Source organism: Polyodon spathula, chromosome 33 (genome assembly GCF_017654505.1).
Source record: "Polyodon spathula isolate WHYD16114869_AA chromosome 33, ASM1765450v1, whole genome shotgun sequence".
Lineage (NCBI taxonomy): Eukaryota > Metazoa > Chordata > Actinopteri > Acipenseriformes > Polyodontidae > Polyodon > Polyodon spathula.
In genome coordinates, this window is record NC_054566.1 from 2,662,507 (window position 1) to 2,689,637 (window position 27,131).

General features: G+C 37.3%; 1 protein-coding gene across 7 annotated transcripts in view; it reads left to right on the forward strand.

Annotated features, from left to right (window-relative positions):
* LOC121303562 (DENN domain-containing protein 1A-like) overlaps positions 1-27,131 on the forward strand; it is a 293,214-nt gene that overhangs the window by 190,522 nt on the left and 75,561 nt on the right. For all 7 annotated transcript variants that reach the window (XM_041234341.1, XM_041234346.1, XM_041234344.1 and 4 more), the window contains one exon: positions 11,778-11,903. In XM_041234341.1, coding sequence (XP_041090275.1) covers positions 11,778-11,903 — 126 coding nt within the window. The remainder of the gene's footprint in view (positions 1-11,777; positions 11,904-27,131) is intronic.

The following is a 27,131-nucleotide window of genomic DNA, read 5'->3' on the forward strand; positions in this document are numbered from 1 at the left end:
AAAAATAAATAAATCTATGTCTTTGTAATCTGAACCTTCATCATTGATGGTGCAATCAGTTGTCAATCATTAATGCACAGCTACTTGTAGGCAGTTTATATATTTATGTATTTGTGTTGCATTTATGTATGTACAGAGCCTATAGAAAGACTACACCCCCTTTCAAAATGTTCATCTTTTGTTGCCTTATAGCCTGGAATGAATGCATTAAAAAAAAATTATACACACACACACATAGTGGCTCTCAAAAGTATTCCACCCCATTAGACTTTTCCAAATTTTATTGTGTTACAACATGGAATCAAAATGGATTTAATTAGGAGTTTTTGACATTGATCAACACAAAAAAGTCCATATTGTCAAAGTGAAAAATGAAATCTACAACTTGTTCTAAATTAATTACAAATATAAAAAAGAAAACAATTGATTGCATAAGTATTCACCCCCTTTGCTATGACACACCTAAATAAGCTCTGGTGCAACAATTGTCTTTAGAAGCCACATAATTAGTTGAATGGAGTCCACCTGTGTGCAATTAAGGTGTTTCACATGATTTCAGGTTAAATACACCTGTCTCTGGGAGGTCCCACAGTTGGTTAGTATATTTCCTAACAAAAACTGCATCATGAAGACAAAGGAACATTCAAAGCAAATCCGGAGTAAGGTTCTTCAAGAGCACCAATCAGGGGTAGGATATAAGAACATTTCCAAGGCATTGAATATCCCCCGGACCACAGTAAAGTCCATTATTAAGAATATGGCACAACTGTGAATCTGTCTAAAACAGGCTTTCCTCAAAAACTGAGTATCCAGCCGAGAAGGGCACTAGTCAGGGAGGCCACCAAGAGGCCTATGGCAACTCTAAAGGATTTACAGTCTTCCACAGGCTGAGCTGGGAGACACTGTGCATACTGCAGCAATAGCCCGTGTGCTTCACAAAACTGGCCTTTATGTGAGAGTAGCAAAAAGAAAGCCGTTGTTGAAAAAAAAAACACATCAAATCTCGGCTAGTTTGCCAGAAGGCATATGGGAGACTCTGAGACCAAATGGAAGAAGATTCTGTGGTCTGATGAGACCAAAATAGAGTTTTTTGGCTTCAACGCTAAGCTCTATGTTTGGCGCAAGCCTAACACCACACATCATCCTGAGAACACCATCCCTACTGTGAAGCACGGTGGTGGCAGCATCATGCTATGGAGATGCTTCTCTGCGTCAGGACTTGGAAAGCTTGTGAAGATGGAGGGCAAAATGGATGCAGCAAAGTACAAAGAAATCCTGGAGGAAAACCTGAAGTCTGCAAGAGACCTGGGACTTGGGAGAAGATTCATCTTCCAGCAGGACAATGACCGCAAACATACAGCCAAAGCCACGCTGGAGTGGCTTAAAAACAAAAAGGTCAATGTCCTGGAGTGGCCCAGTCAAAGCCTGGACCTCAATCCAATTGAGAATATGTGGAAAGAGTTGAAAATTGCTGTTCACCAAAGGTCCACATCCAACTTGACGGAGCTTGAGCAATTTTGCAATGAAGAATGAGCAAAAATTGCAGTGTCCAGATGTGCAAAGCTGGTGGAGACTTATCGAAATAGACTCATGGCTCTAATTGCTGCCAAAGGTGCCTCTACCAAATATTGACTCAAGGGGGTGAATACTTATACAATCAATCATTTTCTGTTTTGTATTTGTAATTAATTTAGAACAATTTGTAGATTTTATTTTTCACTGACATTATGGACTTTTTTTGTGTTGATCAATGGCGAAAACTCCTAATTAAATCCATTTTGATTCCATGTTGTAACACAATAAATTGTGGAAAAGTCCAAGGGGGTTGAATACTTTTGAGAGCCACTGAAAATCCAATAGAAAATTTGTGGCATGATTTGAAGATTGCTGTCCGTCAACGTTCCCGAAGGACCCTGACAGAGCTTGAACAGTTTTGTAAGGAAGAATGATCAAATATTGCCAAATCTAGGTGTGCAAAGTTGGTAGAGACCTATCCCGACAGACTCACAGCTGTAATTGCTGCCAAAGGTGCTTCCACCAAGTATTAACTCAGGGGGGTGGAGACTTAACCAATTATGATCTTTCAGTTTTGTATTTTTAATATATAATCTTTTTCTCAATAAAAAACTTTTTTACTCCTTAACAGTGTGGGTATGGTGTGTAAATAAGTGGAAAAAAAATCCTCATTTAAATGCATGAAACTCTGAGGCACTGACACAACAAAATGTGAAAAAAGTTCAAGGGGGTGTAGACTTTCAATCGGCACTGTATGTATTTGTAAAGTTTTTTTTCTTTTTCTTTTTTTTTTTTTTTTTACTGTTCCCTTTATAATTCCCTTAATTTTACAATTGTGGTGCTTTGACTTATCAAAAAAAAGTGTGTGTGCATGTTCACCACAAGTCCATCAGATTCTCATTTGTATCCCATGAATGCTTGTTTCAGAACTTTGCAAGAATCAATTTTTAAAGATGACAACAAAGAAGAAATAAGAGGTTAGCAGTACTTCTGTTACCTTATGACAAACCACTTGCATATAAAGATTATACAGATTTTATGGCTTTAGTTTTATGGATTTATTTATACATGTTTTATGCTTTCTCTTGATCTGAATTCAAAACTATTGGCTAATATTGTACAATATAACCTAAAACAACATAAATGCGTGTTGTTCATGTTTGTACATTTATTAAACTGTGAAGGAGACAGGTTACCAAATCAATTATTTTACAACAAGTCCTTCAAATCCTCATCCATAAGCCCACCAAAGGTCAGTGTGTTAACATGTTGGTTGATTTGAGACAGGGTTACCCCAAATTTTGGAGACAGTGTTTTATAACTGAACACAACCCGTTAAGATCGCCCACGCAGCAATTGACAGGCTGCACAAAATGTCAGTTTATCAGCCAAATTGATTATTGGTTGTTGGTTTTGTTGGAAATTAATTATATCTTGGTTATATAGTAAAGCCCGCCCACACAGCTTTTGACAGGCTGCACAAAACGTGACAATAAGCGGGTTTGTGAGATGATATTAAGAGAGGTCATTTCTCAAAGAACTTATGGTGCATGCCGATTGTTTTTTCAAAAGAACTTGCTAATAAACGAGATATGATATGAAGCGATGTAATGTAAAACGGATTTTGCACACAGCGTCGGTGTGATTTTGGCCCATTCTTCTTGGCTGATTTGCTCCAGGTTGTTCAGGTTGGTTGGACGCAATTTTCAAATAGTGCCACAGATTCTCAATGGGATTGAGATCAGGACTTTGACTGGGCCACTGTAGGACATTCACCTTTTTGTTCTTGAGTCACTCCAATGTTGCTTTGGCCTTGTGCTTGGGATCATTGTCCTGCTGAAAGGTGAATTTCCTCCCAAGCTTCAGTTTTTTAACAGACTGAGGCAGATTCTCTCTCAGATTCAGTATTTTCCTGTATTTTTCTCCATCCATTCTTCCTTCAATTGTAACAAGATACCCAGTTCCTGCTGATTAGAAGCATCCCCACAGCATGATGCTGCCACCACCATATTTCACTGTAGGGATGGTGTGTCTCGAGGCATGGGCAGTGTTAGGTTTGTGCCACACATAGCACTTTGAGCTTTGGCAGAGCTCTTGATATGGTTGACTGGTGCACCATTACTCCACTCCCAGCAGCCACTGAACTCTGTAGCTCCTTCAAAGTGATTGTTGGCCTCTCTATGGCTTCTCTCACAAGTCTCCTTCTTGTTTGAGCTCTGAGTTTTGAGGGACGGCCTTTTCTTAGCAATGCCTAGGTGGTGTGATGCAGCTTCCACTTCCTGATTATTGATCCAACTGTGCTCACTGGGATATCCAAACACTTGGATATTATTTTGTACCCTTTCCCTAATTTATGCAATTGTATTACTTTATCTCTAACTTCTGTAGAATGCTCTTTGGTCTTCATTTTCCTCAGATTCACAGCCTTACCAATGATCCTTCAACAGTGGGGTTTTTATCCAGAAAATGTGACAGCAACTTTAATGGTTCACAGGTGGAGGCCAATGTTAAGGTAATTGTGTCCTCGTTAGGGCAATTTCTTTCATCGGTGCAAACTGGTAGCTTCCACAGCAAAGGGGTTGAATACTTATGCAAGCAAAATATTTCGGTTTTTTATTTTTCTTAAAAATATTTCCCAACATAAAACCAATGTCACCTTACAATAATAATTGTGTGTGTATATATATATATATATATATATATATATATATATATATATATATATATATATATATATATGTAAATAGGCAGTTAATTAAATAGAGTGGCTGTTCATTATTTATTTATTTATTTATTTTTGTTCAATGAGGGCAGTGTAATACTGTACGTTTTGGTGGCTCAATGTGATATATTCAGAACAGGTGCGATTCTCTTTGTTTTGAACATTAATAAAAACCACTATCAAAAAGAAGCTAAATAAATGGGTTAAGTGTTTGTTTTCTGAAATCTAGTCATGCAGAATAATATGCTTGTTTAATTTGATCTTAGATTAAGACAACTGATGTGATTTTAGTTATTCATGAGCAAGTAACTGAACGACTGATAAACTAGGAACTGTGGCTTTTCATCTGTCGGGGTCCTGAGATGCATAGAGACGTTTGGAACTCCCAGCCGCATTTGAATTGGCCAGGCGCTAAAGACAGCTGTTGTGGTTGGACGTGGATTGCTCTAGTCCATTGTTTGATATCGCTTCCCCTCGCATCTCTACTCCACTGGGGCTGATTATGTGAAAAGGAGATGGTTCTTTTTCAAACGGAGTTCAGCATTTTCAAACAAGGCATGTCTTTTAATGACATGTTTCAGAGTTATGTTTATGTGCCTTTGCTGTGCTTTGAACTGTGAACACAGGCTTAATAAGAACGGTAAAAACAAGATATGGAATGTGTGTCTTTGTATGTTATAAGGGATGCTATTTTATTCTGTGGCACTGTATGTAGAATCTGATTATGAAACTCAAAGTGCGCTTGGTTTAATCTAATCATTTCTTTTGTTATTGATTTTTGAACGGGATATATTTTTTCATCCGCCCACTCTGTTCCGTAGTGATTAGCTTTAGAATTTCTTGTCATTATTCGACAGTATTGTTGTGGTGCAACCCTTACATTTTTATTCCCCAGCAACTGGGATACAGTAGAGATGCACACACATATAGGCTAAGCTAGAAATGTACACTGCCTGGCCAGTTAATTAGGACTGGTATCTACTGTAATATCAGGCTGGGCAGCCATTTACCCAAATAACAGCTTTGACTTTGATTATTGCCAAGGGATTTCTGGTTCTACATGATGCAGAACCTCAAGTGTGTGTGTGTGTGTGTGTGTGTGTGTGTGTGTGTGTGTGTGTGTATATATATATATATATATATATATATATATATATATATATATATATATATATATATATATATATATATATATATATATATATATACACACACACACATACACACTACACACACACACGTTATGAGTTCTGCATCATGTAGAATTATATACAGTACTGTGAAAAAGTATTTGCCCCCTGTCTGATTTTCTGCATTTTTCGCATTGAATTTGGTCATATCTTTTGTGGGTTGTAGTGGTATATAGAGGGAGTCTGAGAGAAAAACTAGGCCTCTCTTGCCTCAACTAAGGTCAGTGTTCATGACTCCATCATCAGAAAGACACTGGGCAAAAGTGGGATTCATGGCAGAGTAGCAAGACGAAAACCACTGCTCACTAAGAAGAACGGAGTACTCGTCTCAAGTTTGCCAAAAAGCACCTGGATGATCCTTAAGAGTTCTGGAACAATGTTCTATGGCCAGCTGAGTCAAAAGTTGAACTTTTTAGCCAACTTGAGCCTCATTATGTCTGGCAAAAACCAAACACTGCATTCCACAGTAAGAACCTTATACCAACGGTCAAGCATGGTGGTGGTAGTGTCATGATTTAGGGATGCTTTGCTGGATCAGGACCTGGACGACTTGCCATCATTCAAGGAACCATGAATTCTGCTCTGTATCAGAGAATTCTACAAGAGAATATCAGGCCATCCGTACGTGAGCTGAAGCTGAAGCGCAGCTGGGTCATGCAGCAAGACAGTGATCCGAAACACACAAGCAAGTCCACATCAGAATTGTAGAAAAACAAGAAATTTAAAGTTTTGGAATGGCCCAGTCAAAGTCCAGACCTAAACCCCATTGAGATGTTGTGGCAGGACCTGAAACAAGCATTTTATGCTCGAGAACCCACAAATGCCACTGAGTTGAAGCACTTCTGCATGAAGGAGTGGGCCACAATTCCTCCACGGCCCTATGAGAGACTCATCAAGGACTACAGGAAGCGTTTGGTTGCAGTTATTGCTGCTAAAGGTAGCGTAACCAGTTATTGAGTCTAAGGGGGCGATTACTTTTTCACACGGGGGCATTGGGTGTTGCATAACTTTCTTTCATAAATAAATGAAATATGTATCAAAATGTGTGTTGTTCAAACCACTGCTGTAGTGAAAGATAAGGATGTAAAATAATTTCATGTTAGCTAAGATGTGTGGTACTTCTTTAAGAAGACCTATACGCACTGCTCACTTTATCCCAGCCATACCACAAAGTGGCTTAGACTCCTCAAGATGCAGCCAATAAAGTAGGCAGAAGAATGTGGACACACATGCGTAATTGGATTGAGATCTTGAGATTGCATTGGATAAGGTAGATTGCTGAAATCTGTGTTGTACAGCTCGAACCTGAGAATACCTGCATCAAATTACAGTGCTCCCACTTTATAACATGTAGCTGAGAATATCTGCATCAAATTACAGTGCTCCCACTTTATAACATGTGCTCCAATAGCTGGACCCACAGTTACGAGAACATGTGTTTTTGTGTTCTGTCTATAGGTAGAATGAAAGTACTAGTGGAATGGCACTCTGGGACAAATAGGGGACGACCATGCCCTGTTTAAAGGGACATTTTGTAAAGGGAGAGCACTGTAGTAATATGAAAGGTGTCCAAAACATTCAGCATTGTAGGACGAATCAGAAACAGTGGATTTTTATGTACATACAGGATGCTGTTTGGCCTTCCAGGGGATCAAAGGACCCAGCCTAGAGGGATACTGGGGGACGGGGGTAGTAATCAGCAGCAAGTGCGTGTAAGATTGATGGAATTATTTCATCAGCTTTAGGCCTTCCATGCTTGGTGCTGTGCAAACTCTTGATTACTTGCTGAATCCTCCAGTCCTGTGAGACTGACTGTTCACAAATACCCAGCTACACGCTGAGAGAAGAGCAGGCTGTTATCCACCCAATCTCATTGGTTTCTCACTGGCACTCGGAAAGGACCCCCTGAGTATTTCTCAAGGGACATCTGAGCTCACAGTGTCGTTAACACGGTTCCCAACGGCACGCCCTCTGATAATTATTTTGCCTCACATAGCTGTGTTTGTATTGTTTTTATTAATAAAGAAACGAGACTATGACGTCATGCAGCAGCTGTGCTTTTTGTCATATGTGATATTTTGTTAATGGCATGTTGCTAACATAGTTTCAGGAGAACATGTGAATGTGTATGCTTACACCACCCCAGCATTATTCCTGTTTTGTTTCAATATCGATGGTACTATATCGTTTAGTGTTAATATTGTACTAGTTGCATTCTTGCTGCAGTGTACAATATTGCTACTGTGTTCAGTGATTATTTCAAAATAAAGAATTTAAAGGAATGAGTCCTGAAAATGGAACTGAAGTCTTTAAAATCTTAAAAAGGAGTTGTCAAAGTCACCCTATACTTTGAGTGCACAGAAACCAGTTCCTGAGGACCCAGTTGAACATGAAGTGGAAACAGTAGGAGACATTTCTTTACACAGAGAGGTGAGGGTATGCTGTTGATGCTGAATCATTACATCCTTTAAGACCCCACAATATTTTGAGATTGCCCGTTCGTATCAGCTGGTTAATCTCAGCTGTGCCGACTCTCGTTGGTACGTTATCGTATGTACTACTGATACATCTGAATCGTACCTCATAAAACCTAAAGTGGTCAGATTATACATCGACAATTTGTTATTGTAATTGTGGGTCCCTCAAAGCCACGTGTTCTTTATTAGTCAGATGTTCTCTTAGTTTGTTTGGGAATTTAAGTTTGGAAGCTTAACAGGGATTTCCAAAGCTTTTGAACTGTGAATATTTTTGGTTCATATATTGCTGTGAGGCTAGTGTTATTACTAGTGTTATTATTATTGAATCTGCTGGATGCACGTCAACAAGAAAGTAACAATATATGAATGTAATGTAAGTACGGGGTAAACAACGATAAGTGTTGAATCTGTAAAAATATTTCACTGTTACGAGTGCTGGTAGGCACAAGAGACTATATCGTGTTTTACTGTTTCAACACTTTGAGTTGTTTAGGCCACTTAAAACATGTCTTCCTAATTGATACTTGTTTGATAACAAGATTCAGTTGATTGTTAACTGGGTTTGGTTTTCATCCTTTTGTTACATTTGGTTCAAACAAGTAAAATGTTTGTTTCCTGGAGTTTGAGTTTGAAATCCCACTTACACAGACAAGAGTGTCTGTTGTAAATTAAGATAGTAGCAAGGACTTTTAGATGTAGAACATGAATGTGGCATTAGAAAAATAAAAATGCAAAAACTAAAGGAATGTGAACTGGGAACAGAGAGTAAAGGTATTGATAGCTTTGCCAAACCTAAAACAGATGCAGACCTAAATATCACTGTAAGTGTTCTGTGTTCTAGAAGCAGGTAAGTGTGCTGTAAGCTTGTGTGAACAGTGGTTAATGCTGTAGGTGTTAGGATGCAAGGCCCTAATACCAGTTGCACAGGGAATGGGCCTGCAGTGTGTTGGCAGATTAAATTGATTGAAAGTGAATGTCTGGCAAACAAATCGATGTACAGAAGGGCACTTGCAATATGATATCCCTTAACCGAAAACAAAAAGACAATCTGAATATCAAAATAGCAGGAAGCAGACTGCATGACAGTAATGTTTGAAGTCAGCAATAATAACTTTAATAGCTAAAAAACAAAAGCTTGCAGGCCACCGCTGATGGGCCCCCATTTGCATGCTGAAAGAGTTTACTGTTGATATTTGCTCAACATGCCCTTTTCTTTGTGTAAATGGTAATTAGTCCATTAGCGGCATGTTCACCTGAAATGAATTTCTCTCTGTGAGTCGGAGGTAATTAAAATAAAAAAGGTCAGAGAAGGTTAAATGAGGAATACTAGGATGTACAGGTGGGGAAAGCCTTTGTTAAGCAGAAAACAGGGTTTGAAAACACACATCAAAGGGAGGGGGGAAGGGGGGGGGGGCAGTCTCACCACAACAGGGTTATACTTCTGTCGCTAAATCATTTAGGCCTAGTTGTAATTCAGTCAGACTTAATATTACTAGTGTTAATGTCACCCCACATTGAAAAGTCCCAGACAGAATATAATGGGTGTCAATGGGGACAAGCCCCTGTTTATGTCACTTATGACATTCTCACACTTGTAATACTACTTTACAAATTAAAAACATACTGTTAGACAGCTTAAATGTAAGTAAGTTGCTTTATGGTATTGCAATATCCCAACTGAAACTTAGCACTATCTAGCATAAAGAAACCCTGTTTTCAAGGTGCTTATGTTTTTAGTGATGTGTTGTACACTTAATGTAAAGTAGGCTACTGACTGAACATTTGAAATGAATGAAAACTATTTAATCAGTTCAGTACTTTTAACTGGTACTATAGTTCCACAGCAAAACAGACATATGTCTAGTCATTATTTTAACTGCTAAAAGTTCTTGTGTATTCCCTTGTTCTTCTCAATCCTTAAAATTATGCAGACTTTCACCAGATTCGTCTTCATTTACTGTGTTTCAGCAAGGATAAGAACAAGCAGCTTTTCCTACCTTTTTTTTTTAAATTTTTTTTTTCACTGCTTCCCTAATCTATCAGTAGATAGTAAAATAAAAACGTGGCATTACCCAACGTTTCCCATAAAGTTCAATGTAGTCTCCTGATTGTTACTCTCTTTTGTAGTCTCATGATTATTATTCTATTTTGTAGAGTCGTGATTGTTACTCTATTTTGTAAACCACACATCTTTGTTTGTCTGATCCCTTCATAACGTAGATCTCTGAAGCGAAGCAAGGCTGGGCCTGGCCAGTAGTTGGATAAGAGAGCTCCTCCAGTGAAATCTATACAGCGCTCTTGCCTGCATCCAAATATCACGCCCAGCACAGCACAGGCTGTTGGCAGTTCCATCTTTCTGAAGAGATGTTAAACTGAGGTCCTGTCTTTTCATAAAAGAGCAGGCCTGTTAACCCCCTTGCCCTGACCAAATAGAATGTGTTCCACATTCCAAAAACCAGTATATACACAGAGACTCATAGCAGCGAAGCATTGCCCTGACCAAATACAATCTCTTCCACATTCAAAAAAACAGTCCATGTACAGAGAATCTCATCACAACGAAGCACTCGCACTGTACCTGAAGTGTTAAAAATACTTGAAAATCCGCTAATAACCAAATGCAATCTGAAACGCCTATAGCGGTCGAGGAAAGTATGATAAGAGAGGTGCCAAATCAAGCAGTTGCTGTCGTGTTCACTGTGTAGAGTGTGATGGACAGACACACACATGAAAGGACATGCAGAATCAACACACAAGGATACTTTTTTTTTTTTTATTATTTTTTTTTTTTTTTTTAAATTAAGTATCTAATCGCATTTAACTCTTTAGGATCCAAGCTATTTTCACCTTTTTTTTTTCTGTTGCTAGATTTGTGTCTAATTCTTTAACTATAAAGGTTACAGGTACATATCATACATGAAATGAATGTGAACACACTAGGCTTCCATAAAAAAAATTAAACAGTCTGAGACTCGTTTAGTACAAAAAACAAAAACCACAGAAAAAGATGCTTCTTAGAAAAAAAATAAATAAATAAAAGCGTTTTAGCATGGCCAGCTCAAATCTGACAGTCTACAATGAATTTCAACATGCAGGGAACTCTGAAAAACAAATATTGGATAATTTATTAATTATGGCCATATATACAAAAGGGACCAAAGGCAACCAAAAAATAAATAAATAAATGAACAATTTAAAAATTTACAAAATAAGAAGAAACAAAAAGCCCTGCAAGGTGGCAACCTAACCCTAACAGTTGACTTGTGACCACAAACATGGAAAACAAATACATAGTTAATTGGAAAATAGATCCTTGTGCCTTCGGTGTCACCATTTATTTTATTTTGTTAAGTTTTTGTATGAAAATGTTTGTTTACCGCACCTAGGGAGTGTCTTACAGCGCAGCAGTAACATTGTAAAAACTTGCATTCATTACGGCTCTCTCCTGACGTGGTCCAAAGTCAGATATACACAACAAGGACCTCTTTCAAACAGTGCCCTGCCAGCAGGGCTGTCTCTTACAGTGCCAGAGTGAAAAAAGAGGGTGTGATTTTTAACATTGGGCAGACCCTATTAATAGTACATCTGGTAAACTAAGCTGATGCTAACACTATGCCAGTACATTCATTTCACCCCTGTCATTCATTGCCCTGTGACTGTGAAGGGTTTCATGAATACATGTCCTTTACCAAAAGCCACCTGCAAGTACCATTACACTTGCAGGGAAGAGCTTTCTTTTCCAAAATGAAGGCATTAGAACTTTTAATGGGAAATGACTGCTGATCTGTTAATTCCAAATTAGCCTTGTATAAATGCTTGTACTGTTCTTGAATAAACACATTACACTGGAATACGTCCCTTCTGTGTTTGCAGGTTTCTTCTCTGAAGAACAGACTGAAGAAAGTGTCCACCACCACAGGGGATGGGGTGGCTCATGCGTTCCTGAAGGCCCAAGCAGCGCTGTTTGGCAGCTACAGAAATGCCCTGAAGATTGAACCAGTAAGTTGAACTGTGTTGTATTGCACCAGTACAGCTCTGAAACCATACACATTACAGCAAGAGGCAACTCATATCACTGAGGGTTAGAATAATAATGAATTAGTACAGGGTGTACTGGAATGATCAGAATAATATTAATCAGCCGATCGGCCAGAGTACCCCGTTTGTACACATTCCAGTTGGTCTATTCCTTAACACTGATATAGTTCTTTCTTTCGCTCTACAATATGAGACTTATGACTTCTATAAAGACCTTGTGTCTAACATGAATGGCTGAGCAGTCTTCTAAAAACACGCACCCCTAGTAAATTAGTGTAACAAAAGCACTGTGCTGTGCTATGCTATACAGAATACTGTAAAACAAGTAATAATCACGTGCAGCTGTGATTCGCTCCAGAATAATATCACTGATAACCAGTAGGGTTTGTAATTCTGCTACTGATTTGCTGTGTTCAGAGATGAATATGTTAATTCAAATGCCTGAACCAGATGGCCACCAAAGAAATTAAACACATTGCCAATTTTAGACCTGTTTCTTTTTTTATATATCCATAAAGATTTTCTTTTTTTTTTAACAATGCAATCAGTGTATTTACATCTTATAGTCAGGGAACCATTTGTATAGCATGTTTACTATTGCATTTCCTATGATCTGAGGGGAGGGGTGCATAGCACTACATATGATAAGATTTATTGTTACCTTACTGAATTAAATGGTTACATGGACAATGAACAGACTACATACGTCTGTGTGGAACAATGGTATTTCTTTTTGATTCAGCCTGAAAAAACACACACATTCCGATACCAAAAATATACTTCAGAAGTGAACTTCAGAGGTCTTCTGTTGAAAGAGAGTGCAATTAATTCTCCCTCATGGAGTGCAAGTCTTTTCGAATAAAACTGGTAGATTTTCTGGATTTGAAAAACAAAATGGAACCACTGTAGGGGTCTATAGTACATTACTACTACTGTACATTATATATATAATATATTATATATATATATATATATATATATATATATATATATATATATTATATATATATATATATATATATATATATAATATATATTAATATAATTACACACACAACACGCACAACTAAAAATCTACAATTCAGATAATGAGGGTCACAATGAGTGCATCGCTCTATTTAGCGGCCACACTTGCTGAGTTAGGAGCACAGAGAGCAGTAGTCACTGTATGTCATTTGTGGAGCACGGAAATACAAACCAAAAATGTCAGAGGAAGGGCAGCAAGGTCCTTTTGGCGCACAGAAAAGAAATGTTTTCTGAGAAGGAGCTGAGAGTCCTTATGGCTGAGGTCACTCGGCATAAAACAGAGTTATTTGGAAAAGCCTCAACAAACATCAGTTTTGCTAGTATCCTTAGGAAAGGATATGCATTGTCCTGCCCTTTTAAGCATGACATCCAGAAATGTTCCTAGCACTGGAAAAGGTGGATTGGGCTATCTTTCCAGACCTTCCAACTGTGGTCTGAAAGGAACTAGAGGCTTTAGTAGTGCGGAATATACAGCACTTTCACATGCGCATGGATAGCAGTCCCTAGATTGACACTGGGGTCTAGGCTCAGCCCTCAATTCAGCTGTGAGGTCAAGGGTGACCTGCGGAGTGAGACAGTAATGCTTTAGCACCCTTTGGCAGCCCAAACAAAGTGACCACCTCCTCTGAACACTTTCCCGTCTCTCCTCAACAAGGGCCAAGTGTCACCACATCAGGAATGTACCACAGCAGCCACCCTGAAGCCAATGACAGATGTGTGCTTTTATACAGCTCTTAGTTACTCACTTCTACAATGGTTCGCAGCTTGTTAGAGGAAGTGTAAATTTGTGGAGGGTCAGCAATTGCCACAGTGCAAGGCAAAATCCTTACCTCACATTGTAATGTTTGTGCCAGCTTAGTATCCAGATCCCACCCAATTCCATGCTCTCTTCTTCATTTGAATGCATGTAGATTAATGGCAAAGTGCAAATTTGATAACAGGTGCAGAACGTCAGGTGAACACTATTCTTTACATACACCACATCTTTAGTAGCTGGTAAAATCAGACTTTACTATGATTGCTAAACACAATTTACAGCAGCTTTACGCGTATCCTTACATCACCCCCTTAGAATGTGTACATGAGAGATCATATCGTAATAGAGGCATGTACAGCATACTTTATGAATAAGTGTATTTATAGTTGATATGCAGACATACTTTCCCTAACTCACTACATTTTTGTCTTTAACAAGAGTCATTATCAAATGGTAATTTGATCTTATTGTGCATCAGATACGTTGCCCATCAAGACAGTCACATCTGTCGTGATTCACCTGCATATCACAGTATGTGACTACGGTGTTGTGACTCTGCTACTTGGGGATGGGACTTTTGTTGCCCAGTGTAGCCCATTGGTGACTGCCTGTTGGATATATGTTTAATCCAGCTGATCAGATAAAAGATGAAATGATCACATTAAGAGCAAAGCCTTTGAAATCGTGCACACTTGCTGTACAATTAACAGGTGTCATGATGTTTCAATGAAGAACACAGTTCAGAACAAATCTGTTTCTTTAAAAGTTGAGTGATTGCAAGGGTATGTTGGGTACTCATCACAGTTATATACTGAAATATTTCAAGCCCCTACATAAAGCAAACACGTCTAGCTCTGTAATATTTGACTTAAATGGTTATCACAATGACGTCATCTCATAAGTTGTTGTACAGTATATTGTAAGACATGAAAGAGAGGGTCATGGATTTAATACTGTCCTTAAGCAACAAGGCGCTTATGCTCGATGGTTGGGATTTAATTGTAATTATGGTTATACTGTACTTATGACACATATCAAAGTACCAAATAACAAAAATGAAAGAGAAAGTAGCTTTATATCTAATTTTAAATGTTTTCTTTTCCTTTTCCTTTACTATTCTGCGATGTCTGAGTGGTTCAGAGCTCTGCTGTCCAATATTGAGTTATCATTGTTCTCTGTCTGTCTTTGCTAAAGGTAGGCTAGACCAACAGTCCTATTTATTAATATTAGGCAGCATTTTTTTTCTTAGTCTCAGATTTGCATGTTGCTGATCTTTGACTTTACTAAATATGTCTCATTCTCTTAGTGGTCTACTTTCACTTCAAAAATTGTATTTAAAAAAGATTGATTAACAGTGGTATTTATATAGATATAATGAATACCACTGTTAATGAAGCTAGAAAGATGTATAGGGATGGCACATTTGTATAATAATAGTGTTATGTATTTTGTTCCTTGTGCTCTCAACCCCAGGGTTTGCAGGAGAGGTTCCCTGTATTGCACCAGATAGCTGTAGCTCTGAGCATGTGCTGTACCAATACTACAGCTGTTAGAGGGGATGGATATGGAAAGCTTATGCACAGTAGCAGTCTGTCACTATAAGAAAGCTCAATGATTTATTACATGAATTAAGCCAACAAAATGAAATAAGTACAGACTGACCTATTCATTTGTGCAACTGTATTCCTTACAAAATGCTGTTATAAGAAAAGCACACGTTATTTATATTATTTATTTATTTATGAGTAGATTACTGTGGCAAAGTGGTGAATGGATACAGGTGAGTACAGTGCAGAGCGGATACAAAACAGACAGACAATGACTTTCAGGTGCAAGGGAAAGGGGAAATGGAAGTGCTGGTGTCCAGGTTTGATGCTGGCTGTGGCTGCAGCTCTGGATCATGTTAGTAATCTTTATAGAAACAAATAAACAGACCCACAACCCTCACATTGCTTAAATACCAGGTCTTCTTTTAGGTCATTCTTAATCATTTACAAAGGAACAGATTACTTTGCTATGACCCCTATTTATACCCTCCCTCATGACCCCTTGGTTAACGAGCGCACCCGCTTCTCCAATCCGCAGATGCCACGCCATTTTATGTCTGGGTCACTGAGTTTGGGTACCGTAGCTCTGCCGCTTTTTAGCCAGCTGACTTCCACGTACCCACGGGAATAAATTGTCATTCCTTTTAGTCCAGGGTACTCTGCTCCCTTTACGTAGCGCCCTCACAGGTTGGAAGGGAGATCTAACACCAGTCTTTGTCACAATTACACAAACAGTTTCACTGAACATACAAGTGTACCCTACTGTGTCATTCTTTTTCTAAGGAAGCTGAACCACATTTAATGATGGTACACATGTATTGTAAAGTAGTAAATAGTGGGGAATTTGTTGGTATTACCTTCCAAAAGGTTGCAATGGTGGCTGCCAAGACTGCTACCATGTTGAATATTCTGCGTTTATTAAATAGTAATTTATTAGACAGTATGGTGCATGCAGTCATTTCGGAGTGGCTGTCTTATGTTGCTACAAGAGTTTTCTGTCTTCACCTGTGTCACAGATAGCTTTGTGGTGATGTCAAACCAGGAAGAAATTGACAACAATTCTGTGGGTGAAGCGCTGGTGCGCATATTTATTATTAAAACAAAAGATCAAAACATCAAACAAACGGCATGGTGGCCAAAATAAACCAACACAAAGCCGGAACAAAACAAGTAGTGCGCGGGTGTAAAACCTGCACAAGTAGCAACTGTTATTCTTGAACCTTTCTCTTCTCTAGTTCCACCTCTGAACAATCCCCCACCTCGAGTGAGTGATCCATGCCTCTCTTCTGCAGTTGTGCCTGGGCTCATTTGCTTGTTAAATCATTCAATGAGGCCAAGGCACAGTCTGCACGTGAAATACTTTGGCAAACACGTGTGCACAAATACATACATAAATTTTAAATAATAACACAAACAGAAAATAAACAAAATACACACAGGGGGCAAGGTGTACCTGCCAAAATCTGGCTTTGAGCTGCTTTGAGTATCCCAAGTGTCTTCCTAGAATATATTGTAGTTAAATATGCACAGAGAGAGGAGGTACAATTGACAGAGTTGAAAGGTTATATTGTCACATGATTTGAATGGAGTGAGGCAGGGCAGTTAAGATTCTCCAGAGACTCTCAAAACCAGGTAAAAACATATTTACTGTCGAGAAAAATGGTAACAGAACCCAGGACCACTCTGAATGATTGCAAAGACAATACAATTAACAGTTAAAGCTACGTACTATTTAATCTGCTAACAAGACTTGCTAATTAGTACTGTGCTTCATACAACACCGAAGGCTTTGTTAAAGTATGACCTTAAAGGATATATAAAGGGAGAGACTTTTCTAGAAAAGTTTGTTTCTTATAACCAGTGAAATACAAGTACAGCCTCAAGGTCAATTGTAATAAAACAGTATTGTTCTTTTTTTTTTAGCCTCAGGTAAAGCACAAATAGTATATTGGAATGTGTGTGTTGTACTTGATCATTGAACACCCATATAGTATGATGCAGTACTTGTGTTCTGTTGTGGATCTCTTGAAGACAGCGAGGATATTCCTAAATTTCTTGAACTCTCCTCCAGTGTTCATCAGTGCTTTCTTCCACAGCAAGAAGTAAGAATCTAAAACATGCTATTAAAAACCAGAGTAGTACATCAGTAGCTACCATTGTTCAAGATACCTTGCAGGGCAGTGTAAAGAGCTGGTTCACAACCATATAAACAAACGTGTGCACTTGCAAACTGCATTGTGAACACAACTAAACTGTGTCCTGAGCAAAGGGACCAAAAAAACACATTTTAGCTTGCATCCAAACCCAGTCCAGACACCTGACAAAGACCCAGTGAGAATGCAGCGTAAGTTGACAATGAAAACAACTACGTCATAGGAAAAGCAGTGACTGGTATTCAGTGGCGTGTCACTGCGTCTAGCTTCTGGGAATTTTGAGTCCCTTATAAAAAAAATGAAAAAGGCAAACATTTAGTACATCATTTAATTTTCTTTAGAAATGTATAATTAAACTCAAACTCCCAGAAGCGACTCGTGTGTCAGCCTTTAACAGGAAGTGCAGCAAGGAAAAAAGTGCAAAAGGCATATTTTTCTTGTTTGTTTACAATGCTATGAAAAAAAAATACCATTAAAAATGAAATACCGGTTTAACATAATGTGTGCATCTCATCTGTATAGCTTCAGAAATAATGTGTGCATATTACCTGTATAGCGTCAGTAATAATGTGTGCATATTACCTGTATAGCGTCAGTAATAATTTGTGCATCTCACCTGTATAGCTTCTGTAATAAGGCCACCTCTCTGTTGTTGGCCCTTGATTGGCCCTGCTAGTGCTGTTTCGCTCTATTTCAAAGCAGCAATTTGAATATATGCATTACCTAATATTCCTTCGAATATTTTACATTATTACGTGTACAGTGGTGGTCATAAATACAGATTTTTTTTTTTTCCAGTCATCCTAAACAAGATTTACCATCATATGACAACATCTGGAAAAGACTTGTAAGTGGGTTATAGGAGTGGTAAGAAAAGGGTTAAATTCATTTTTGCTATCTTAAATTTCCACAGGCAGTATGATTGTAATGTCTGGAAGAGTTTTGCTTTTTTCTGCTTTTTGCTGCTTTGATATGCAGGTATTTACAGCATTACAGGTTGGCAAAGTCAAGTTTGTATTTCAACCAATTAAACCTCAGTTGAGGCCCTTAAGCAGTTCATTACATAACTATTAAACTTGTAACCAAGCATAATATTCATTTAAATTGAAATTGGTTGTTTTGTAAGCATCAGTTTTATATTTGCAATTTGCTGACACAAATTAATGATCTTAACAGGATGATAATTAACATGAATACATTTATATCATTACTCAATTACCATCTTGTCTGTGTGTGAGTTTCGCAAACATGAATTACACAGGCACATTATACATTTATATACAGTAACACCTAGTGGCTGGTCTCTTAAAACTTGAGGCTTGAAAGGTTTCCTGTGAGAGGAAATACCACTACTACTATTAATAATAATGGTAATAATAGTAATAATAATATAAGGAATAAACTAACGTGTACATAATAAGCCTGTAATCGTACTGAGGGTCTCCGGTGGCAAGATAAATAATGAAAGGTGGAGTATCCATGTCAAATGTTTTTCTTCTTCTTTGTATTATTAGCATTGTTATTATTATTAGCAGTAGTGATATTAGTAGCAGTATTTGTAATATGTACTGCTTTCTCCATTTTAACTTTCTTTAATTTACTTTACATAAAGTTGTTTAAGAATTATGATCAATTGTGATTTAAATTTCCCGTAAATAGCTTTGCGAATCTGACCCATTGCTTGAGATAGATGTGTTCTGCCCGCACTTTGTGCATGCGTGACTCTGGCTCTGAGCTCCCTGTGCCCCTGCAGTCTCGGCACAGATCCTGTGTGCTTCATGCTTCCTATTCTTCAGCTCTCCCCCCTGACCTGTGTGATTGAGGTCAGACAGCTCACACCCCCAGCCGTCATTTCTCCCTCAGAGTCACCGTAGCGTGGATGGTTTGTGCACAGTGCTTGTGGTCATTATCTTACAAAAAATCTAAATGTTGCTGTACCAATTAGTTTCAGGAGTGTGTGATGCTGCAGTATACAGAAAGTATCCTTTTCTGCAGGATTCCTTTAGTTGTGCTCTTTCATGTCTGTTATGTAGATATCACGATAGATAGATGTAATAGCTTTTTTTGTTTATTAATCACTTATCTGAAATGGTATATACAATGTAAATAACAAATACTAATTATAATTTTATATAATTGATGTTTTGGACAATTTTAGGACAACCTCTGGACTGTAGCAACTATTTCTATCACACTTTTTTGTGATTTGGTAAAGCTGCATTGGTATATAGTAGCATATAATTGTACTATGGTAGTCTCTTATAGCAATAATAAGAAATGTGCAAGGGATTTTAAAATTGGGGCTGAAATAAATTCACCTTTTTAAGATTTCTTTCTTGTTTATCTATTTGTTAATGGGATTTTTACTTGGCTTCTTGCGCCATCTGGTGGCTAGATATTGTAATAGCTTAATTTGTTTTATAAGATTGTGTACAAGTGTTCATAGTTATTCCTTTTTAACACTAGAACCGCCTAGATTTCCAACTACATACAACCGCTGCACCCACAAAATGCGGGCCTCCATTTTAAAACGTCTTTGATGTGAAAATGAAAAACAAACAATCTTATCCAACTTAATATTTTTATTTATGAACATCATACATAACATTTGCAGAGCAAACATTTTTCTTATTCTTTCCAAAACAAGCACAAATACATAAACATGAAGAACTGTAGTAAAATAAACTTTATGCAGTAAACTTCTGTGTGAACAGTTGTAGAAAGCTGCATGCACATATACAATTATAAAACATAAATAACTAATTATAAAAATAGCATAAAATAAAAATATAACATAACGTATGCAACATTAAAGCGTTTTCAATGAAAGAGTCCAAAGGCTCTGTCTGTCTGTTCAGAGTTCTGTTACAGCTTTCTAAGTACGATCTACGCAGAAAACACGCTTTTCAACTGTACCAGTGCATTTGTCACAGACTGCCCTTTCACAATGGGCGCAGACATCAAAAGTTCTGTTTTTATTGCATTTAGCAACATGACATTGTCTTTTATTCCGTGTGCCAGTGGGTGCAGCTCTGGTTGAAGGTTGAGGGGTATTTGCCAGCCGGCTTTCGTGTCTTATCAAAATGTTTCTGCTGTAGCTCCATAGCTAGATGCAAAATGAAGTCCCTCTGAGTGATTGTGTTGCCGGTGCACTCCTTGTACAAAACCAAAGCGTTGATGACTGCCAGGTCCAAAACATTATAAAAAAACATCCACAGGCCACCTGTGAGTACCACCTTTGACAGAATATAGCCGTGCCATTTGTTCCAGTATATCCACAACGTTCTTCGTTACTTATAAAATGCAACAGTCTCTGGCTTTTTTTTAGCATCAGTTTACACCTGTACACACTCAGGGTGGCAAAGTCATTCTGCCTGAGGAGTGAAGTGGAGTTCAAGGGAACAGTTACAAACTTGCGAGCTGATTCAGAGGACAGGAAGACGATGTGTATATTTTGTGACAACTTCTAATAAAAAAAAATAATAATAATAATATATGATGTGTAGAATGACTTTCATTAGTGTTTCAGCACTGGACAGGAGTATACAGTACATTCTTTCACAATGACTTTGATTTTATTACAAAGCCCAGACTAAATTGTCGGCTATATTGTATTGATTTCAACATGCCGCATAAACTGCAGGTCTGGCGGTTGAAGAAGCAAGTGCTTATAACTTACTCATTTTTACGATTCTGCAGCTGAAACACCATATGGGTATTTAATTCAGATATTTAGTTACGCTTAAGAAAAGACATGCACGAGATATTCACATACGCAGAGATATTTACATTTGAATTGCAAAAGCCATTCAAAAAACGGCTGTGGCAGTGCTAGTTTTAAGGTAAAGCGGAATATGTCATCAATAAAGTGCTATTATTTTTTTTCATATTGTGTAAAAATAAATATGACTTATTTTACAAGCCAACATGTTCACAACCTCAAGTAAAAGCTAGAGCACGCTTTCGAAAAGCACTGACCTCCTCGCTACCTTAACCTCTGGGCAGCAGAATATCTAATAGATCAGTTTTAATGAAACACCTTTAAAAACATCTTAATCATAGCAGCTTGTCTTCCAGTCATTATCTGGTCGTTGTTCATGGTTGAATTCCAACTGTAGGCAGCTAAGATGGCCTTAGCTTAGATGGTTAATTAGTGCTGCTGATCACAACAAAAAACATTGTCTTGATAAGTAAGAAGTTTAAAAAAAAAAAAAATCGCTAATAGTAAAATGAAAAATACATTTGTAAAAGAAAATGGGGGAATTTTAGCTAATTGTGCCATGTTCATTTCATCTGTAATTTAAAGGAATTCTTAATATCATGTACTTTTATAATATTTGATGTCATTTTTATTTCCTCTTAGGTATATTTGGTATAATTCTCGATTGCATTTTCTGCCTGGATCACTATCTGCAGTGCTTGCAATGATTCCAAAAAATACTGCATCTGAAAAGACTCCTTAAGGCTGATTGCGGGACAGTGTGGTGGGGAACAGGCTTCACTGCACCAGGGTTCAGCGCAGAGAGCAACGCTAATATGCTTCCCCACCTTATTCCAAAAATCAGCTTTGAGAATTCTCTTCAGAAACAGTGTCTGCTGGAGTGGTTAGCATGGCAGAACTCGCATATTAAGGGTATGAAACAGGTAATAAATTGTAGAAATGTAGATGGTATGAAGCATCCTTTTAATGACTTCTAATTGCTCAATGTACTTTATACTACTTTAGATTATATTTAATGATCTAAACAGTAGTGGATCCTATTACCGCTACCTTCAAATTCATTGATCTGCAGTTAATGCCCTGATTAACCTCAATGTTAATAAGGTCAATGAATACCCCGTAGTTAATCTAAAGATCAGTGCTATTTAGCTCTGCCTGTATGTATCTCATTAAAATAGACCCTTGTGTTAGGAGTACTAAAAGAAATGTCAAAATTTTAGTTGATTCCTATGCATCTTACGATTGAGTGCTTTATCAATATGAATGGTGTTTTCTTACATGTTTTTCATTGTGTGTAACAGCTTCATTTGTCACAGTTTAAAATTTAAAACAGTTTGTGCCAAAACTACGAGTGAGACACAGTGAAACTGAATGAACTTGTCATGACAGGTATTGAACTCTATGAGACGAAGTGGTGGTCTGCTTCAAGTTGTCCCAGTCAGTCCCTTAACTGACCAGATAGAGCAAGTGTTAGTGCAGGTATAAGTGGAACATGTTTCTTTCCTAGAGGTTCGTTCTGAATACAAAACTTTAATAAACTAGTATAAACCAGGGGGTGTTTTCAGTGTGGTGTTAGGGCGTCCTCTGTTAACAAAGTGTACCCCACAGTAAAGGACATATTTTAATGCGTGTGGCTTTAAACAACTTCAGTGCTCAGTATGCCAGTTAGCATTATGAGAGGCTAAATATTATATTATGATATTGTGTAGAGAGTCCCTTAAATTGAGCACATTAGGACAGGACTCAATATGTTTCCACAGTGTATAACTTGTTCTACAATACTTTATTGATACATTAGTACTTTTAATTACAGTAATTACTACATTACTTTTAATTCACCCACAGTACGGAAATCCAGTCAATGTCACTGTAGTTAACTACATGTAGCATGCAAGCTGCTGAGTTCCTATGCTGTTCAAGCCAATATTTAGTAACAGAGATTTCAAATAGTCAAGTACCTTGGCTGTAACCTTTAATGCAGATGCACTGTTGAACTGGGTAGTAATGGAATTCTTAACCCATTCTGCTGAGCACTCCCGAGTCTCCACAGCAGGTCAGGCTACAGACCCTGGCACGTGAGCAAGTGAGACTTGTATTTACAGAGGGGTGACCTTCTCAACATCTTTATCATACAGTACATATAGTGAATCATGTGCAGCTCAGGAGAAGCAGCCTGCTGAATTAATCATTTCACTCTGCTGTTCAATATCATGAACCTATTGTAACATTCATCTCTTATTGTAATAAGTGCTCCATAGCATCAGTTCATATAGTGAGGGCACTCGTGCATTTGCATTTGAAATCAATGACGTATAGTGTTGTGGTGCCATGATTTCAAATTGAAATGTTTGCATTGCAGATTACTTAACCTGGTAAATCACATTACTTTTAGATATCGCATTTATCTCTAATACATTTCTTTCATTATACAAACACTGCAGAGCAGTAAGTTCAATGACAAGATTTGATTTCATTGTACACATTGAAAATTTCTAAATCCAGAACTGTTGAGTGTTTAAAGCTGTAGATACTATGTACTTGGCAATAACTGGCCAGTCATTTCAAGGGAAGATTTAGTAAACAGCCTTGACAGTAAGCCTGTAGAAAACTGAACATGGAGGGCCACCCTGCCCTCCGCTGAGAGAACCGTGGCACACTGTGCCCAAGCAGCACCCCGAGGCAATTCAGTGAAGCCTTTGCAAACCTTTAAATCTGATCGTCAAGCACTCCTGGATTCCCACTAACCAATTCACTAATGTATTTATTTATTTTCCAAAAATTGTCAACTCACAAAATATTTACACTTTTGAATGGTCCAGTGTATAATTTGCACAGTCAAGCACCTCAGAAAATTCAGAACAATATATTTTTGTAAATTAATGTACATGGGGAAAAAAAAAAAAAAAAAAACGCCTACTGTGCAACACCAATATAATTCAAATTAATAAGAAATTATGAATGAAAACAGTTTGTTTTCCTGACTTTATTAAGGACATTCTGCTGAACAAATCGATATTCAGCATGGTACATTTTATTGTAGGATTGTTTAATTTACTTTAAATTTTTGCAGTTTGAAAAATTATTGACTTCATTTTTATCTTAACAAGGAATCATTACCAGTATACAAGCATTTAACGTATTTAGTGCTTACTTATGTTTTGTGTAAATTCTACTTCATATAACGTATTTAGTGCTTATTTCTTTATTTTTGTCTAAATTATACTTCATTTAACATATTTAATGCTTATTTTTAATTTTTTATGTAAATTCTACTTCATTTTTAACATATTTTGTGCTTATTTTTAAAATTTTGGTGTAAATTCTACTTCATTTTTAACGTGTTTAGAGCTTAGTTTTTAATTTTTGGTGTTAATTCTACTTCATTTTTAATGTATTTAGAGACTTTTTAGAGAAGCATGTGTGCAGCAACGAGTTAGAAGAAGAGGAAAGTACTCACTACACTGAAATGACATACAGAGAACAGATTAAATGGATTACTTCTCCATTTCTAACAAAACCGCTAGTTTTAAAACATGCTGTATAAGTTAAAATGCACAGTTGACCCTGCCTCTTATGATATAAGTGTCTACTTAAATGGACATTCTGATCTGCTTCACACTAGTTTTGTAATTCAAGTTGTTTTTTTGTTTATTGAATTTTAGACTTTTAGATAATTATCCCATTGTACAGTATTTGATCTAGTATGTAATGAACTCTTGTACATTAAACGTAAACCCCGGTATGTTTGGGGCTGGATTTTTAGTAGCTTTTGTTTCACAGTCAGAATAGGGAAAAGGCTGCTGATTTCTGAAACTGACATCTTCTTTGCACCTCGCTGTGATGTGAGTGCCTATAAAGTGGTAGCATGCTGCCTGCCTAATGCCCACGTTGTGGGTTTTCCAGGTGTCAGCCTCAGTGATCCAGCCTCCTCGAAACAAACTCAAACCTCACACCTAGTGGCATCCCAATTAGAGAGGAGCATCTCATTCCAATCCCGTGTTCGGCATGACAGAGGTGAACATATTGTTGCCTTGAAGGGAGTTTGTCTAATGCAGGCGCTCCTCCTTCTGTGTTGTTGGGATATTTAATTACTAAAAGGTTTGTGTTTATTGTCAGAAGGCTGTTGTTAACGTGTTCTGTTCATTCTGTTTGTAATAATAATAACTTGAGATGACTGTCTCATGTTAATACAAGTTCAGAAAAGAATAAACACTTTAAAAAAAAATACTTAAATGAATGTGATTAAATCTGTGTATGTTTTTTTTTTTTTTCATGTTTGAATCTTCACTCAAAATACAAACCAGATATCCTTTCATTTTAAATTAATTAAAAAAAAAAAAATGTTGCTAAAAACCTGGTACCTCATCAAGTAACCCTCTGAACAAAATAGGAGAGAAACATTGTCATGTATTTATTGTTTTCCTTTGCATATATTTTTGATATGACCATTTTTTGCAGTATCTTTTCAATTAACTGAATATTTGTTCTAGCATGTGATGCAGTTAGTTTTGAAATGCATGTACTGTACTTACTTTACCTGCATGTATGTACAGTATGTATTTATTTATATATAAAAATAAACTATATGACAAACAAATCTTGCTCAATGTCCAGGTAAATTATTTAGAATGTATTTGTTTTGTTACAGCTTGGGTAGGTCAGTAGAGTTTGTAAATAGTAAACAGTAATTAAACATGTTCCTAGCACCTTATTCTGAAGCCTACTTGCTGTATAATTTGGATCGTTTTAGATATATGGACATCGTGAATCCTATATTTAAGCTTTGCCTTTCTTTCATGAAAACACTCCTTAAACAGCTCATGCAAAAAAAAACTTTGTGAATTTGGAAGGATAGTTTGTATGCTGGTGTATCATTTAAATTGCTTTAGCAGAGTATTGAATTCACATATTTGAAGATCTGCCATTGCAATCGTGTTTTGCCCGAGGAAAATGGTAAGGTAGTCAGTTCTAACCACCACACAGAAGAAGCCTGTTGTAGAAAAAAGCAATTTAAATTAACTTTAATGAATTTGCAACATTGCAGAATCCCCTGCTTTAAGCTCTAAGCATTGCGTCATTGGATGTCTTAATTTATGGAATATTAAACCCCTGGTTCCTGTAATAAATATTAGGGTCATTAGATCATTTTGTCAGTATGGCTCATCCCACTACCAGGCATTATAAAGAGCTTAAAGATGGCAAAAGCAGTCATTTGTAAGGATTAAATATGTGATTAGGTTCAACTTTCCTCATCTGTGGTGGTTGTAGGTGAGGTCCAGCTATAATTTGTCTGGTAATGATCGAATGTGGAGCCACAAGGGACGCAGTAGTGTCTGGGTTTAAATATCAGGCCAGGCAGTGGCTGCACTGTGAATGAAATGACGAGTAGCGAGGAAGCTGTCTCTGTGCCCCTATTAGAGTAATGAGAACGGTTTCAGTTCTCTTACCTTTGTGCCCAGGCAATTTGATTCCCTTCCAGCTCTATACAACATGTTTTATTCATTCTGTGCTTTTAATCGTTTTATATTGTACTGTTTGTGTGTGTCTTATTATTCCCATTTAAGCAATCGTCTCTCGGTTCAAATACATCAGTGCAGTTTAAATCACAATATGAAAATTGTTTGTTGTTTGTTAATATACTGTTGCGCAGGGCCCTTACTTTTTGTTTATTTGGTTTGTCTGTGGTTATTAAACCACACAAATGGTAAGAACACAAAGATCTGCATTGCAAAACATATTCATTATTTCTGTGAATGAACCTATACCGAAAGAATAGTGAATGTAAAGAATCTTGTGTGCAGTGTCTGAAGCAGGTCAGTTCTCATGCAGACAGGCAGACTGAAAGTATCACAAATAAATGATCCTGGAGGGCAAAGCATTTAATAAAATATTCATTACACTTCATTCGAAGCTTTCATTTATCATTTAGTGTCAGTTTTCTATAAGAAAAAGATACCAGGAATGGAACTCATGGCTGAACTACTT